At 39.5% G+C, this 18,229-nt stretch overlaps 1 protein-coding gene across 6 annotated transcripts in view; it reads left to right on the forward strand.

The window, feature by feature from the left end:
* Nucleotides 1–18,229, forward strand: part of ANKRD12 (ankyrin repeat domain 12) — a 152,124-nt gene that overhangs the window by 127,070 nt on the left and 6,825 nt on the right. For 5 of the 6 annotated variants that reach the window (XM_027766498.1, XM_006164020.3, XM_006164021.3 and 2 more), the window contains 3 exons: nt 10,281–10,379; nt 11,774–11,917; nt 17,332–17,427. In XM_027766498.1, coding sequence (XP_027622299.1) covers nt 10,281–10,379; nt 11,774–11,917; nt 17,332–17,427 — 339 coding nt within the window. The remainder of the gene's footprint in view (nt 1–10,280; nt 10,380–11,773; nt 11,918–17,331; nt 17,428–18,229) is intronic. The other variant, XM_027766499.1, reaches the window with a different exon arrangement.

An 18,229-nucleotide genomic window follows, 5' to 3' on the forward strand; every position in this document is an offset into this window, starting at 1 on the left:
TTTGTCCTTACATCTTTCCTGCAATATAGTATTTAACCATTTACGTATCAGGATCCTTTAACCACTGAGCCAACAGACCAACCCAATATTTTTGTTTCTTTTGAAACAATAAAAAGCTGTTTCCTTATTTGAGTAACCTATGCTATGATTAGCTGGCTTCCCATTGCTTACAGCTTAAAAAAAAAATTTTTTTTTTGAGAGTTTTACTATAGGGTGTGCACTTGGCAGAGAGACTAGAAGCAAGAAATCATACACAGACACCCCAGAAATGGCCATGCCACAATCCCTTCTCCTCCATTCTCCTCTTGGGATTTTGGGCACACATGTGCCCAGCGAGTTTTTTAAGCTGCCCAGTCCAGGACTCAAACCACAGTCGACTGAGGAAGTCCAGTAATGTAACCATTACACCATCTGCTGACCCCAAAATTTAAATCTTAAGTATGCATAATTGTGTGTGCATAAGATTGCATACTCTACCTCTGAGCTGTAATCTTATTTAAGGGCTAAAATATTGTCTTATGGAATGAGTCCCAGCTCAGCCATGGTGGCACATGGTACTGAGATGCTGTGCTCCTCAGGCTGGGACTGTGTGGAAGACCCAGGTTCAGTTTTGGTCCAATCTAAAGACTGGGTGCAGTGGCACATACCTGTAATCCCAGGGACTCAGAGGCTAAACCAGGAGGTTTCTGGCACAGCAAGATTTTTTTTTTTTTTTTAAAGGGAAGGAATGTGTCCCACATTATGTGTAGCCCTAAATATACTAGTGATGTCTATAACCATGTTTCTAGTTACTTATCTCTGGAATGTCCCACAAAATCCTTAAAATCATTATGTCTAATGCCAAACACGTTTATCTAATCTCAAAAGTGTTCTTTTTGCGGGACCAGCAGTTAGTGTAATGGCTTTGTTGCTGGACTTCCATGTAATCAACTGCAGTTCAAGTCCCGGACCCAGTGGCTTAAACTCATGCTGGATGCGTGTGCGTGCATGCCCAAGATCCTGAGAGGAGAATGGAGGAGAAGGGATTGTGGTGTGGCCATCCCCCCCAAGGAGGGGGGGAGGGTGATTTCTCACTTTCTTTCTGGCAAGCGCATGTGCCTTATAGCAAAAAAAAAAAAAAAAGGGTTCTTTTTGCCATCTCTGCTTTAGTTAATATCCTGTCTATAATCTTTTCCTCTCTGTCCTCACGTATCAGTCACTAAGTCTTACTGATTTATCTCAATTCTTTTTCCTTCCTCTTTATTATCACTGCCATGCAAAGACTTTATGAGTTTCTTAGACAATTCACTCAAATATATGGCATTGCATATTTAAATATATTGCAAATGCAGATAATTTTGATTATGCACTAACAATTGTTCTAGTAAATAAATTTCTAGAAGGTAAGCAAAACAAATGTTCTAAATTGCTGTCGTAGGTTCCCTAGTTCTCATCTAATCTCTTCTCTCAATCTAACCTCCTTGTTGCCTGGATTCTTGGTAGAACACATTTCCATTATGTGTCTACTGCCAGGCTAAATACCTTCAGTTTTCTAGGCTCAAGTCCTGATTCCTTAATGCACGCAGTGTTCTTCCCATGCTTTCCTAGATTTGGCTCTATATTCTACCCCTACCATCCACAATAGCTATACCTGGAGTCCTCTGACTGTTCTATGCTGATTAATGACTTTGCAGGTGGGGTTTCCTTCTTTCAGAGCCCATTACAGAAAAGATCACAAGGTTAGAAGAAAGTTGATTTTTTAGTACCATATACACAGAAATATACCCGATGGTAGTGGCTATTACATCTTAAAAGACAAAGTTTAAGATGTCATTATTCGTAGATTAAAAATAATGAGTTGTAAACACATTTGTCACTGGCAGACTTTTTTAGCAAAGTCATTTGTTAATAATTCAAAAGAATATAAAACTATTAACTTGTTTGTTTCTTTTATTCTCCAATTTTATTTCTCCTTAAAAGGTAGGAAATTTTAACTGAAATAATATGTAGTGTCAGGACCAGCACTTAGCGTAATGGCTATGTCGCTGAACTCCCATGTAGCTGACCGCAGTTCAAGTCCCATACCCGGTGGCTTAAACTCACGCCGGACGCGTTTGCATGCGTGACTAAGATCCCCAGAGGAGGATGGAGGAGAAGGGATTGCGGCGTGGCCATCCCCCCCTTGGGGGTGATTTCTTGCTTTCTGTCTCTCTGTCTCTCTCTGTCTTTCTAGCGAGAAAAACCTCTCCAAAATAATAATAATACGTAGTATCATCATAAGCTTGAAATATAGGTGTAACTATAACGAATGCATTTAAATTAGAACTTTATACAAACTATGTCAGTATAAATCTCAGACCTTATTAGTTTGTCACCTTAACTCAGTCTGCCTGTTGACTTCATATATACTCTTTCATGTGTATGTCATCAAAATAGCGTATACACATATATGTACGCATGTACTACCACCTCATTAAAGGTGCTGTAATACAAGTATGATTCCCTTAAGCAGTTCTGGGCCTGTGTCTTTAATTATTTTGAAATTTTGTATTAAATATGTTAAAATATGTATTAAATATGTTTTTAAATGTTTCAAAAGGATTCATAAGCAGAGCTGAGAATATTTCAGGTTGTAGTGGGAAGTATTGGGTTGTCAGAAGAGTCATGATGTGTTTTTCCATAGAAAAATAAAACACCTCATGTCTTTTCCAACGACCCAGTAATTTTTTTTTATTTTATTTTTTTTTTTTTGGAGGGGAAGAGACTTTTGCTATAATCCCCCAGGGGGATGGCAACGCCACAATCCCTTCTCCTCCATTCTCCTCTTGGGATCTTGGGCACGCACGCACACACACCTGGCATCAGTTTAAGCCACCAGGTCCGGGACTTGAACTGCAGTCGACTACATGGGAGTCCAGCGACATAGCCATTATGCCAGCTGCTGGTCCCTGTCAACTCAATATTTTGTCTTGACTTTTTTTTTTAATGAGCATCACAATAGCAGAGAAATTACACAGGACAATATAGTAGAAAGAGCAGTAAATTTCCAATTAGCATATATGAGTTCATGTCTAGATTTTGACAAACCAGTTTTGTGATCTTGAATAATTCACTTTCTTCTCTGATACTTAGTTTTCCACTTCGGTATAAGAATAATGTCTACCCCATACCAAAGCAGATTGATAGAGTGCTGGTAAACCTCAGAGATATCTTGGGTTCAGTTTCAGACCGCTGCAATGAACATTATATTCCCTATGCTTATAAAAGTTATTTTTATACTATACTGTAGTCCATTAAGTATGTAATAACATTATATCCAAAACAAAACAATGCATGGACCTTAAAAGTACTTCTTTGTTAAAAAATATTAATAATCATCTGAGCTTTCAGTGAGTCATAGTCTTTTTGTTGGTGGAGTTTGTCTCAGTGTTGATGACTGTTGGCTAATCAGGATAGTAGTTGCTGAAGGTTCAGGTAGCAGTGACAATTTAATAATTTAAGACAATAGTGACGTTTGTTACTGATTTATTCTTTCTCTAGCCTGCATTGCTGTTTGATAGCATTTAGCCTACAATAGTAGTACTTTCCAAATTGTGCTCATTCTTCTCAAACCCTGCCACTGGTTTATCTGTTTGATTTTTGTAATCTTCTAAAGCCTTTGTGGTCATTTCAACAATGCTTACAACATCTTCACCATGATCAGATTCCATCTCCAGAAACCATTTTCTTTGCTCATCCATAAGAAGCAACTTATTTGTTCAAGTTTTATCATGAAATTGCAGCAATTCAGTCATATCTTCAGGCTTCATTTCTTATTGTCTTGATGTTTCCACCATATCTGCAATTATTTTGGTCACCTCATCCATGAGGTTTGGAATCAGCTTCTTCCAAACTAGTCTTAATGTTGATATTAGGTTGTCTGGAAAGTCATGACATATTTTTCTATGCAAAATGCATCATGACTTTCTCAATAACCCAATATTTTGATGACCTCCCGTGAATCATTAGTGTTCTTAATGACATCTAGAATGGTGAATCCTTTCCAGAAGATTTTCAGTTTACTTTATGTAGACCCATCAGAGGAGTCACTGACTATGGCAGCCATAGCCTCACAAAATGTATTTCTTGATCCAGCAGGTGACATGGTAGTTGAGGCACTGGACTCCCACATTGACTGGCAGCTTGCTTTCTCACTCCCCACCCTGTTTTCCAGTGAGCGCTCATGTCCTATAGCAAATTTTTAAAATATGGGACCAGCAGATGGCGTAATGGTTATGTTGCTAAATTCCCACATGGTGAGCGTGGTTTTGAGTTCCAGACCTGGTGGCTTAAAACCCATGCCAGGCACATGTGTGCCCACAATCCTGAGAGGAGAATGGAGGAGAAGGGACTATAGCATGGCCATCCTCCCTGGGGGATGATTTCTTGCTTTCTGTCTCTTTCTCTCTAGTAAGTGCAAGCTCCTTGTAGCAAAAACCTCTCCAAAAAATAATATATCAAAATTAAATCATTTTTAAGATTTATTACTTAAATAGACATGAAAACATTAATTTCTTTGTACATATGTATCAGAGCTTATGGGTGACCAGATGCATTGTTAATGAGCAGCACTATTTTTAAAGGACTCTCTTATTTTAGAAGTAGGTCTCAATAGTGGTCCTTATTTTAAAAGTCAGTAAACAGGATACTGAAGGGAGAACATGAGGATGCTAGGTTTTAGTTGAGAGGCTAAGCCAAAAAGGGGCTAGCCTCTTACTCTCTTACCTTCCAGAGAGTAAGACCCAGGATCCTGTCTCACTCCCTGGTAGCTTTCATCCCCACCATGGCTGAGCTGATTCAGAAAAAGCTGTAGGTAGAAGTGGGAAAATAGCAACAGCTACAGAAGACTTTAAAGAAAGCCTTGTCTGGGAAACAGAAGCTTGAAACACAACTAACAGAAAATAATATTGTGAAGGAGGAATTGACCCTGCTGGATGTGTTCAACATGGTCTCTAAACTTTTGGGTCCAGTGCTGGTTAAACAGGAGCTGGGGAGCCTTAGGCCACAGTGGGGAAGTGGCTGAACTATACCACAGCTGAAATTCAGTGATAAGAATCCCGGCTCCAGGATCTCAAGCAGCAGTCAGAGCCACAGTGGGGAGAGCCTTGCTCAGCTGCAGCAGGAGTTCAGAGGGACCAGGCAGCAATGGCAGGCACTTCTAGAAAGGCCTGACCTCATAGTTGGGAGACAGGGAATGAGGCAGTTCTAGGGTCTATACTGTAGTTAATAAAATATAGAGGCACTCAAAAAAAAAAAGGCAGTAAACTAGTGCAGCCATGGTAGCACATGCAGGAGTGCTTGTCAGGCTGAGACAACTTAGGAGGCCCAGCTGTGATTCCTAGTCTACCCAAAAAAAAGTAAGGCAGATGCAGTGGCACACACTTTTAACCCTCCCCTACAGGAGACTGAAGCAGGAGGGTCATGAGCCTGTGGCCAGTGTGAGTAATATAGAGATACCCTGTCTGAAAAGCAGGAGTGGTAGCATCTGCCTGTGGCCCAAGCTACTTGAGAGGCAGGAGGGTTGCAGCATAGCATGACCCTGTTTAAAAATAACACCATGCACATATGTGAAAATACTCAGTAAACCATGCTGTAAGCAGATGTTCTGTCATCTAGGCTTTTTTGTTTCATTTATAGCACATAGAATAGAGGGAGCAGAATTCTTAGTCTCTAGCATCTTTGGAATGGTCAGTGAGCATTGGCTTCAGCTTAGTCACCAGCTGCATTATCCCCTACCAAGAGTCATCCTGTCCTTGAAAGCTTGGAAGCCAAGCTTGACTTCTCTCTAACTATCCAAGTTTGACATGGTATCATTTTCTAATAGAAGACTTTCATCTACATTAAAAATCCATTGTTTATTGTACCACATTCATCCATTGTCTTAGCTGTATCTAGGGATAACTTGCTTTAGCTCCTACAGCGGCATTTGCTGCTTCACTTTTGCACTTTGGTATTATGGAAATGGCCTGTTTCCTTAAACCTCATGAGGAAACTTCTGCTGGCTTCACACTTTTCTTCTGGTTTCTTCATTTTTTTAGCCTTCATAGAATCGAAGAGAGTAAGAGCCTTGCTCTGGATTAGAATGCTGTGGTTGGTTGATCAACTGTCTAGACCACTGAAACATTCTGTATATGAGCATAAGACAGTTTAGCTTTCTCATCATTCATGTGTTCACTGGAGTTGCATTGTAGTTTTCTTTCAGAACTTTTCCTTTGCATTCACAACTTGGCTGTTCTGCACAAAAAGCCTGGTTTTGGGCTTGTCTCTACTTTTGAGTATGCCTTTTTCGCTATGCTTAATCATTTGTGACTTTGAATTTAAAATGAGAGACATGCAACTTTTGCTTTCACTTGAACATTTAGAAGCCATTGTAGGGTTAATTGGCCTTTTTTTTTTTTTTTTTTGAAAGGTTTTCGCTATAGGGTGCATGCGCTTGCTCGAGAGACAGAGAGAAAAAGAGAGAGAGAGGCAGAAAGCAAGAAATCACCCCCTGGGTGGTGGCCACACCGCAATTTCTCTTCCTCCATTCTCCTCTCAAGGTTTTAGGATTTTAGATGTGCACGTGTGCATACACATGCACACCTGGAGTAAGTTTCAAGCTGCTGGGTCTGGGACCCGAACTGCAGTCAACCATGTGGGATTCCAGCACCCCAGCCGTTACTCCATCTGCTGGCCCCAATTGGCCTAATTTCAGTATTGTTGTGTCTCAGGAAATAGGGAAGCCTGAGGTGAGGGAGATTGATAGAACAGCAGATCAGTGAAGCAGTTAGAACACACAACATTTATTGATCAAGTTCACTGTGTGGGCATAATTCATGGCACCCTAAAGCAATTAATGTTGACATCAGAGATGACCGATCAAAGATCACCATAAAAGATAACATGTGATAATAAACACCAGAATAATAAAAATCTCTTTGACACCACTACTTTTCATACCTTCAATATGGTTTTTATCCATTTATTTTTCTTTCTTCTAGCTGTTTGTCATGTTTAAATAACCTTTTCCCACATTTATGCAATCCAATTATATAAACCTATTAGAGATATGGCAGAACATCCTTAAAATCACTTTGTTTATTCTCCCATTTAATATGCCTCTCACAATTTAGCCAGAATGCTGCCATTTTTCAGAGGAAATAAGGGAAAAAGAAGTGTAGGTCAGGTTATGTAAAATTAAATAAACAGGGAGAAAGAGACAGCACAACCGGGTTACTGCTGTGGTCACTGCTATCATCTTCTGTAGAAACCCAACAGAGGGATTCCAGGAGCAGATAGCACTCAGCAAAGTACATCTCTGGGAAGCCGTCAGAGAGTGACTGTTCTCAAGGCTTCTAGGGCTCACAGATCCTGCAACAAAAATCCCCAAGCGTGATTTACTTAAACAGAGATGAGGAAAATGGCAAAGGGCAAGTTTCCTCAGAGCCTCATTGTATTTCTTTTGGTGATTTTACCTCTCCTCTGTATGTGCTATATGTCGATAACTCCCAGATTTGTATATTCTGGCCAAACCTCTGTCCAGCTTCTTTTTTGCTAATTACGTAGCTCCACCTGAATGTCCATATGCTTTACAAACTAAACCGGTTGGCGCTGACCTTACTCAGAAAAATGCTTCTCTTTTCCTTCTATACCCTCCCTTGGTCTCTATTAGCTTTTATCAGTAGTTCTGTCACAAAAACTCTTTAAGTTCACCTCAGCTTTTTCCCTCTTAGGCAGTCAGTCACCAATATTTTTAGACCTCATCTGAACCCTTTCCTCCATCTCACACATACATACAGCGATCTGCTTCATTAACATCTTGCCTCCATTCTGTCCCCCTGGTATCTGTTCTTCAGACACCACAGCAAGGTGGCTCCCTGTTACATACAGACTTTACTCTGATATGGTCTACATGATTTCCGTAATATGTTAATTATCTTCTGTGTAGGGGGGAAAGGCTTTCATGGTCAAATAAGTTTAGAGAACATTTAATTATAAATAGATTGCCTCATTGAAGAACTCAGAACCTCTAAAGTATTAAATGTCTTAACTAGGTGCATGTATACAACTGCACTGCATTTCCCAAACTTGCCTGCCCTTAGAATCACTTCCTAAATATCATCTCTATGGACCCAGTCAATGTTCTGTGGGACATACTTTTTTTTTTTTTTTTTTTTTTAAGAGCAAGAGACTTTTGTTATAGGGTGCGTGTGCTTGCTGGAAAGACTGACAGAAAGTGAGAAATCACCTACCAGGGAGGATGCCCACACCGCAATCCCTTCTCCTCCATATTCCTCTCAGGATCTTGGGCATGGGCTCACACATACACCTGCCCATCATGAGTTTTAAGCCTCTGGGCCCATGACTTGAACCACAGTAGACCACGTGAGAGTCCAGAATGTAATCATTACACCATCAGCTGGTCCTGGGACATATTTTTTAAAAAGCTGACTTATAGAACACCTTACAACCTTCATGACTCCCTGCCAATCTCTCCATCCTCATATCCCACTATTCCTTTCATCAAATTTGATGTTCCAGGAACTCAAGACTGCTTGCAGTTTCTTGAAAGTACCATACTATTTCTTTGCTTTACACCTTGATCATGTCATCCTCTAATCTGTCATTATCCCCCTCTCTCCTTTCCCTTCCCTTTCTTCGCCCCCTCCCATACCCCACACCCACATTGACTCACTTCTCTTAACTCTACTCTGGCTCTTCCTTTAAGATACAACTCAGACTTTCTCCTCATGTGAACTTTCTCTGACTCCCCAGTCTCAGATGAGTAAATACACTTCCTCTGCACTCCTTGAAATAACTGTACAGTTTTGCAAAATGAAATAGCACCAAACTCTGTACAGTTCTTATTAAATTGAAGGCAGATCACAGGATACAAATAAATGTATTACTGTAATTAGAGGGCTGAGAAATTATCAGCCTGCTGAGTTATTTGTCCTGTAACATTTTCCACATTCTGATCTGACTGACTTATTCCTCCTGGTGTTATTTAACATGTTTTTTAATCTCCCAAAATAACTATAAATTGTTTAGTGATTATAAATATGGAACCCTATGAAATTTCAAGAGATTCTTTGCAAGAATTTTTTTTATATGGTGGCGTATGATTCTGATGGCAGCACATAGGAAGCAGATGATCCCCCGTTGCCCACTTTCTTTCATGTGGAGTTGATGATTAACTCTCAGAAGAGTCTGCTAAGTTATTCTGTGCCAAAACATACTGCGATAGCTAACTTTGCCCTAATATGCTGATAGTAATTGTGAGCAAGGATCAGAGAGGAGAAAATACAAATAGTCCAAGAAGTAGAGGAAGACTATTCAGGGATCACAAGTGGTTATAACTATCTTTGGATGTCCCTTATATTATAAACAGTAGCGTTTGTGTAGCTCGAGACTGCTTTCTTAACCTCCAGCACCCACCGGAAAACACAGTCCACTGTAATACCAAATTAGAGATGAGCCAAGAAGTTTTTGGAGTATTGATAGGCAAAGACATGTAGGAGATCGCACATAATAAGGTTTGAAAACCACAAATTCCCTTGATCATTTCATCTCCTTTTATGAAAGACTACACTAATGTAATCCTCAAGACTTTAGTGTTTGGTTTTAGTCATGCATACAAAGAGACTTCACATCGAATACTGATACACTCAGGTTGTTGTGATCGTTAAGAATGTTTCCTGGGCCCACAAATGGCATCGAAGTTAAGGCAGCTGAATCCCTTATGGCCAATTGCATGTTTCAATTGGAGGTCCGTACCTGGTGGCTTGAAAAAAACACCAGGCAAGTGTGTGTACACACTCAAAATTCTGTAAAGAGGATGGAGGAGAAGGGATTGCTGCCTGATCATCCCCTCTACAGGGTGCTTTCTCACTTTCCCTGTCCCTATCTCTGGGGAGCGCACATGTTCTATAGCAAAAAGTTAAAAGAAAAAAAAAAGTGTTTCTTCCATGTTTACACCAGCTTTTCTGTTCTTAGGACCCCTCTTTTGCCTGTGAGCTGTTACTTACTGATGCTATGTAATGCCTCTCTTTGTAGTACCCTCCTTGGTTTTTCTAATTTGCATCCAATCTTACTTGAATACTTTGGTAGGTTACAAACAGTATAGGATTGACTAAGAAGCAACAGCCAGTTGTGTAATTAGCATTGTATTTCTTAATTTACAGAATATCAGTAAGTTATGTACTGAAAGGAATTTAATTTTAGAATCCTAGCCCATTATTGTAAGTAAATCCTAATATTTTAAACTATATTTTTTTAATTAGATTACACCACCACCTTCACTGTCAGATCCACTTAAAGAGCTTTTTCGACAACAAGAAGTTGTAAGGATGAAACTACGTTTGCAACACAGTATTGAGAGGGTAAGGAAAGTTTATAATTTTTTGCTAAAAATAAGTATTTTCACAAAAAAAAGACAGCTTTTTTTATTAGTGACTTTTTATTCAGAACCATTTTGGGAAATGGTTATTATTATCTTGTGCTTATGCAATTAGAAGCAGGATTTCTAGGCCTATTTTAAGATAGGTGCTTTCATATTACATGTTGAGCATATTTTTTAAACAGTCTAATAAATTATCATGAATTTACAGAACTATTGGAGATATCTAGTGGGACATTTTGACTTCAAAATTTTGGAATCAGTTCTTGATACCAAGTGCTTTGAGCCAAAGTGCAAAATATAAAGGCTATGCTTATACGTCCTTACAGATCTACTTTAGTATCAGGTTTCTAGTGGTTAGTCTTGGCGTGAAATGACAGGGGAAAAACCTATCTAATTATTTATAGAAATCATAAACATCATTTCACTAGGATTTACAAAAATACAACACCTTCTTAATCTTTTAGAAAGATCAAGCACCTATGAAAATGTAAATTAAAATTCTTCATAGAAATATACACAGATACAAACAAAATCTTGTATATAATATCCTTGATTCATGCATAATGATTCCCCAAGGCAGAGGTATTTACCTGTTTTTAACTATAAACCCTTGTAACAATCTGTGAAATTTGGAACCTCTTCTCAAAATCATGTTTTGAAGTAAATTAAGTAAAATTCAATTACAAACAAATAACAAATAACAGAAAGAAGCATTGTTAGAACACATACAGCAGTATGTGTGACCCATTGTCAGTGATTTGTTAGTAATAAAAAGTCAGGTCATATAACACACATCAATAGCAATCTCAACCATCAAGCATGTCTGAAGTCACCCTATATATGTGGTGTGTGTGTGTGTGTGTGTGTGTATTCATCTGTGCACCATTGACCTCAGTGCGAGTCCTGGACCCAGCTACTTAAAACTCATGCTGGACACATGTGCGTGTGTCCCCAGAATCCCAAGAGTCTAAGAATAGAGAAGAAAGGATTGTGGTGTGGCCATTCCCCCTGGGGGGGGGTGATTTCTCACTTTCTATCTCTTCCTCTGACTCTCCAGTGGGCACACACACCCTATAGCAAAAATCTCAAAAATAAAAAAAAAGAAAACCTAGAATTTAAATAGTGATAGATGAAAGAACATTTTAGTGAGTATACTAAAAGCCACCATTGTACACTTTAAAAAATAATTTTTAAAAAGAGAAACTGCCAATTTTGGAAAGAATAAATATACTGGTAGAATATTAGGAGTTCTCAAGTTTCTCAGACCTACTGTGTAGAAAAAGCTACTCTGAGATCAAGGGGGTTTAGCCTATTTTAAGTGATTTTATCTTATTTAAAAAACATGTTGCTTTTTTTTATTTCTTTGTTCACTAGGAAAAACTCATTGTATCAAATGAACAGGAAGTTCTACGAGTTCATTATAGAGCTGCAAGAACATTGGCAAATCAAACACTGCCATTTAGTGCTTGTACTGTTTTACTGGATGCGGAAGTATACAATGTACCTTTGGACTCTCAGGTAAAATGCCTGTTGATACATTTAGAATACTCTCATCACTGATTTGTTTTGAAAATAGATATTTATAAATTTAATTCTAACCTTTAAGCAGCTAGAGAGTTATTGTAACAGTGCTAAAATAGAATCAGGCTCCTGTTTTCATCTTTGGATGAATTATTTGTTTAAAAAAAAATCAAACTGGGGACCAGCAGGTGGTGTGATGGTTAAGGCACTGGACACTCCCATGTGGCTGACCACAGTTTGGGTCCCAGACCTGGTGGCTTGCTTTCTCACTGCCCCCTGCCCTGTGCGTGTGTGTGTGTGTGTGTGTGTGTGTGTGTGTGTGTGTCTGTCTGATCAAATTAAAAGAATGAATAAATAAAATTAAACAATTCTTTAAAAAAACTGAAGTGATATCATTAATAAAGTTTATTGCCACATGTAAATTACATTAATACAGAACCAGCCATATCCATTTTCAGCCATATCCATTTTTTTGCACCTTATAAACTAGAATGAAATTTGTTGGTCAGAAGAGAAAGAATGTAATGATTAAAATAAAAAAATATAAACACAGACTTTGAATATCAGCCAAAAATGGACTAGGAAATACTGGGGCACGAGGGGTGTTGTTTGTTTTATTTTTAAAAGAGGTTTTTGCTTTAGGGCGCGTGTGCTTACTGGAAAGACAGATAGAAAGCGAGAAATCTCTCCCCAGGGGTGATGGCCACACCGCAATCCCTTCTCCATTCTCCTCTCAAGATCTTGGGCACACACTCACATGTGCCTGGCATGAGTTTAAGCCACCAGGTCCAGGACTCAAACCACAGTCGACTACATGGGAGTCCAGTAACTTAACCATTACACCATCTGCTGGGCCCTTTATTTTTTTACAGAGATTTTTTGCTATAGGGCATGTATGCTTGCTAGAGAGACAAAGAGACAGAAGGTGAGAAGTCACTCCCTGAGGGGGTAGGGGGGGTGGCCATGCTGTAATCCCTTCTCCTCTGAGGATTTTGGGCAAGCACACATATGTGCCCAGTGTGAAGTTTGAAGCTACCAGGTCTGGGACTTGAACCATAGTCAACTACATGGGAGTCCAGTGACCTGACCATTATGCCTTCTGCTATTCCCGGAAAATACTGTTTTAAAGCAGAGAAACTGCTACTACAAAGAATATAGGATTAAAAAAAAAATACTTAGCTCTCTCAGGGCTTTATTTTTCTCATCTATTAAAAAAAAGAGAGAGAGATTGACCTAAATCAGTAGACTTCAAATTTTAAGCAACCAGTTGTTTTATTTTAAATGAAAATGTTTGGAGATTACTTGAAGATACCCAAAATCCTGAGAAGAGAAATAGAGAAGGGATTTAGTATAGCCATCCTTCATGGGGAGGGTGGGGAGAGTGCATTCTCACTCCTCTCTCTGTTTCTCTCTCACCCCAGTGAGCATACATGTCCTCAAGCAATTTAAAGAAAGAAAGAGAGGGAGGGAGACAGTTAATTAATTAACCAGTCAGTGGTGTGGTGGTTGAAGTGGCTAGATCCTGCATGACTGACTGCACAGTTCAAGTCCTGAACTCAGTGGCTTAAGGAGCATGCTAGGCTCATGTGCGTTCTCCTGAGAGGAGAATAGTGGAGAAGGAATTGTGGCACGGCCGTCTCCCCCTGGGAAGTTCGTTCTTTCTCGCTCTCTTTCTCTCTCTCTCTTTCAAAGTTTGCTCTCTTTTGCGCGCGCTCGCTCTCTCTCTCTCTCTCTCTCTCTCTCTCTCTCATATGCACTCACTCTCTTTGGCAAGTACACATGCCCTATGGTAAAAACATTTTGAAAAAGGAATTGTTTGGTTCTAAGGAAATAAACACTGGAGAAACCACTGAAGGGCTTTCTAGAATTTCCAAATTCATGGATTTTAAAGAGGAAAATAGACATGGGGAATTTTTTTTTTTCCAATTGCTTTTTGCCATAGGGTCTGTGTGCTTGCCGGAGAGAAACAGAGAGGGGGGAAGTAAGATATCACCCCCACCCCCCCCCAGGGGAATGACGGTACTGCCATCCCTTATCCTCTCAGGATTTGGGGAATTCTCACACACATGCTTCCAGTGTGATTTTCAAGCCTCCAGGTCTGGGATTTAAACCACAGGTGACTATGTGGGAGTTCAGTGCTTTAACCACCATGCCACCTGCTGGCCCCAGATGTTTTTTAATAACTGAAATATGACTTAACTATATTGATAAAGACTGGACTAGATCGTAAGGTATCTTAAGGTCTTTTTAAGTTTTGTCCAATTATAGTGTAATTAAATCGATTTTAGAACAATATAAATGGAGGTTTATAATCAGGCTACAAGGAAAAGACTCTTGAAGAGTATTCAGAATGGTAAATACATATACCTATTCATTTCTTCTCCCCAAACTCAAAGTGACAAATGAAAAAAGACATTTAAAATAACCATAACAGGGACCAGCAGTTAGCGTAATGGCTATGTTGCTGGACTCTCGTGTAGTCGACCGCAGTTCGAGTCCCGGACCCGGTGGCTTAAACTCATGCTGGACGCGTGTGCGTGCGTGCCCAAGATCCCAAGAGGAGAATGGAGGAGAAGGGATTACAGCGTGACCATCCCCCCTGGGGGGTGTTTTCTTGCTTTCTGTCTCTCTGTCTCTCTCTGTCTGTCTGGTGAGCACACACGCCCTATAGTTAAAACCTCTCCAAAAAAAAATAGCCATAACAGAATTGCAAATTGAAGTGAGAAACTGCTAGACCAGAAGATTAAGAAATTTCTGATGAGATGTAAGGCACATGAAAATATATTGGTATGAAAATAACAGAGTTGAGGAGTACCCAGCCTTACACAGGTTAACAGAATTTCAAAGATGAACTAATTTGCCCAGTAAACTTTTCAAATTACTCTAAAATCAGAAGAAAAAAAAAAAAAAAAAACAGGTCACAACCAGCCCGATAACTTACAGGGCTAAAAAAATTACTATCCTGAGGAAGAATATTTTTTCTATCAAGCTGAAGAAATTACTGCTTTTTGCTTTAGACTTCATTTAGTTGTCTTAGATTTCTACCTAAGATTTGTTTTCTTTGTTTTCTCCTAAAAATAAATATAAATTTTCACTCGTAAAAAGATTTTGGCCCCAGCAGTTAGCGTAATGGCTATGTCACTGGACTCCCACGTAGTCAACCACGGTTCGCGTCCCGGATCCAGTGGCTTAAAACTCATGCCGGGCGCGAGTGCGTGCGTGCCCAAGATCCCGAGAGGAGAATGGAGGAGAAGGGATTGCGGCATGGCCATCCCCCTTGCGGGGGGGTGATTTCTCATTTTCTGTCTCTCTGTCTGGCGAGCGCACATGCCCTATAGCAAAAACCTCTCAAAAAAAATTTTTTTTTGATACCTGAAATATCACCAATTCAAATTTTCTTAGTCATTCAAGCCACCTGATTATAAATTAAAACTAAACTTGAAGAGATACCAAATATGAGAGATATTCTCTAGACAAGGAAGCTTATCCTAAAAATACTTCTGTATTATTAGAAACTTATTTAAATATAGAACTATTACCCTTTTACAGCTGGCTATAGAGTAAGAGGTCTTGAGTAGCAGACTTAATTTCCTACGAGAATACTCTCTGAGAAACTAAGTGGGAAAGTATACCTTTTTGGGGGGTAGAGGCTTGGATTACTTACTAGCCCAGTCTCTTATTATACTTCTTGCTTTCCAAAATAAACTTGTAGTATTAAAAAAGTTGCAACTGCGGCCCAGCAGATGGCATGGTAGTAAAGGTGTTGTACTCCCGCATGGCTGAAGGTGGTTCGATCCCTGTACTTGTCAGCTTGCTTTCTCATTTACCCTTTTTCTCTCTCTCCCTCTCTCTCTCTGTCCCTCTCTGGTGAAAATTGAAAATAAACAAATAAAAATAAATAAGTCTTTAAAAAAAAAGTTTCAACAAAAAACTTAAAATAGTCAAAATGTCTTACTTGAGGACCAAGGAAGAATGATAACTGCTAAAAATGTGAGTAGTGTATAAGAGCCTTTCTCTTTTACAAAAAAAGAAAATCAAGAGAGTATAATGTGTTCACAATTACACAGTAAGGAACTGTGTAAGGAGCTGAAATTTGAATACAGCTGTCTCAAATCCAAAAATGGTGTTCTTGTTCTTAAGAAGTTGATACAGGCTTTCTTTATTACCACTCCAAAAGATTTGGTACTGGAAAAAACGAGCTTCAAAGGCCTCCCATCTAAACATTTTTTCTTTTCTACATATGGTAAGCTTTAACATTTAAATTAAATCAGAACGTATAACCAGCAGATGGCATAATGGTTATATTGCTGGACTTCTACATGGCCAACCGCAGTGGGAATCTTGGAACTCACACTGGGCACATGTGCATGTGTGCACATTCCAAGAGGGAATGGAGAAGAGATAGTGGCATAGCCATCCCGCCTCCCCGCCGTGGGGGAAGGTGATTTCTTACTTTCTGTCTCTCAGGCAAGGGCGAGAGCATTTGCCCTATAGTAAAAATCTCTCAAAAAAAAAAAAATTTAAATCAGAACGCACTTATACTTGGATAAGAATTCCCATGAGAACTGTGGCTACAGTACTTCATATGACATGATTTTTTGAGAAACATCTTTGACAGAGCAGTAGAATCTGTTTAATTAGTAACTTAATGCAGCATTCCGACAATTTGTCTATTCAATATAGAAACAAAAGCCTTAGCAAATTTTAACAGTGTTCAGACCAGCTAGGTGTTATGATGGTTAAGACAGCTAGATCCCACATGGCCAACTGCACTGTTCAAGTCCTAGACCTGAGGGATTGAACAAAAACACTGGGCATGCATACATATGTCCCTAAAGTTCCAAGAGGAAGTGGAGAAGGGATTGTGGCATGGCCATTCCTCCACAGGGTCCTTTCTTACTTTCCCTCTCTGTCTCTTTCTGTGTCTCTTTCTCTCTCCAGCAAGCTCACATGTCCTACAGCAAAATTTTAAAAAAATCTTTGAGTTATTTAATTAAATTAGTTCATTAATATATTTATCTTTAAATTTGCTATAGGGCACATGTGCTTACCAGAGAGCTAGGTGGGGCAGGGAGAGGTGGGTGAGACAGCAAGCTGCCAGGTTTGTGATGCAAACTACAGTCAGCCACATGGGAGTCCAGCACTTTAACCACCACGCCACGTGGTATTCAGTTTATATTTCATCTTTTTAGCTATATATTTTCATCACTACTAAAAATGGAGTATACACCATAAAAATGTGTTGTAAAGTTAGGCGCAGTGGTGTGCCCCTGTAATTGTAGTATCTTGGGAGGCTGACAGAGAGACCTTGTCTCTATAAGGGAAAATAAAAGATACTCTAATGACATGTAGATTTTAAAGTGATTTATTGTATTTTGTAATATACAGCTACTTTTAATGTTCTCTTTCAGTCTGATGACAGTAAAACTTCTGTGAGGGATCGCTTTAATGCAAGACAATTCATGTCTTGGTTACAAGATGTGGATGATAAGTTTGACAAATTAAAGGTATGTATATTTAGAAATCCATTTAAATGAAAGATTTCCACTTGTTAAGCTGTAACTTTATTAGAAAGAAATAATTTGAAATGGAAGTATTGGTTAGCTATGACTCCTCATGCTGGATCACAATCGGAAGGGTAACTAGCCATTGTAAGGACTAATGTATTACTAAAGATTAAGGTACCACAGAAAAAAGGAGTTTCCAGTGTGGGTCTTTATGTTTATTATCCAGTGTATGAGAACAGTAAGAGAAGGGTATTAATTTGATTTGAGATTTTTGAGTTATCTTTAAAATGTTCTCTCAGGACCAGCACATGGCATAATGATTAAATCACTGGACTCCCATGTGGCTGACCATGGTTCAGGTCCTGGACTCTGGGCTTGAAACTCAGGCCAGGTGCATATACATGCCTTCCCAAAATCCTGAGAGGAGAATGGAGGAGGAAAGATTGCAGCATGGTCATCTACCCCCTGCCCCTGCCCCCGCCCCCCGGGGTGGGGAGGGGGGGTGATTTCTCACTTTCTGTCTCTGTCTCTCTGGTGAGCACACACACCCTATAGCAAAAAATCTCTTAAAAAATACTTAAAATCTTTCTCAGGCCAGCAGGTTGTGTAGTGGTTGCATCGCTGAACTCCCACCACATGGCCAACTGTGGTTTGAGTCCCGGTGGCTTGAAACTCAAGCCAGGCACGTGTGCATACATGCCCAAGATCCTGGGAGGAGAAGAGATTGCTGTGTGGCCATCCCCTCCAGTGGGTGATTTCTCACTTTCCCTCTCACTGTCTCTGTCTGTCTCTCTCTCTCTCT

This window comes from Tupaia chinensis, unplaced genomic scaffold, assembly GCF_000334495.1.
Source record: "Tupaia chinensis unplaced genomic scaffold, TupChi_1.0 Scaffold143584_1, whole genome shotgun sequence".
Lineage (NCBI taxonomy): Eukaryota > Metazoa > Chordata > Mammalia > Scandentia > Tupaiidae > Tupaia > Tupaia belangeri.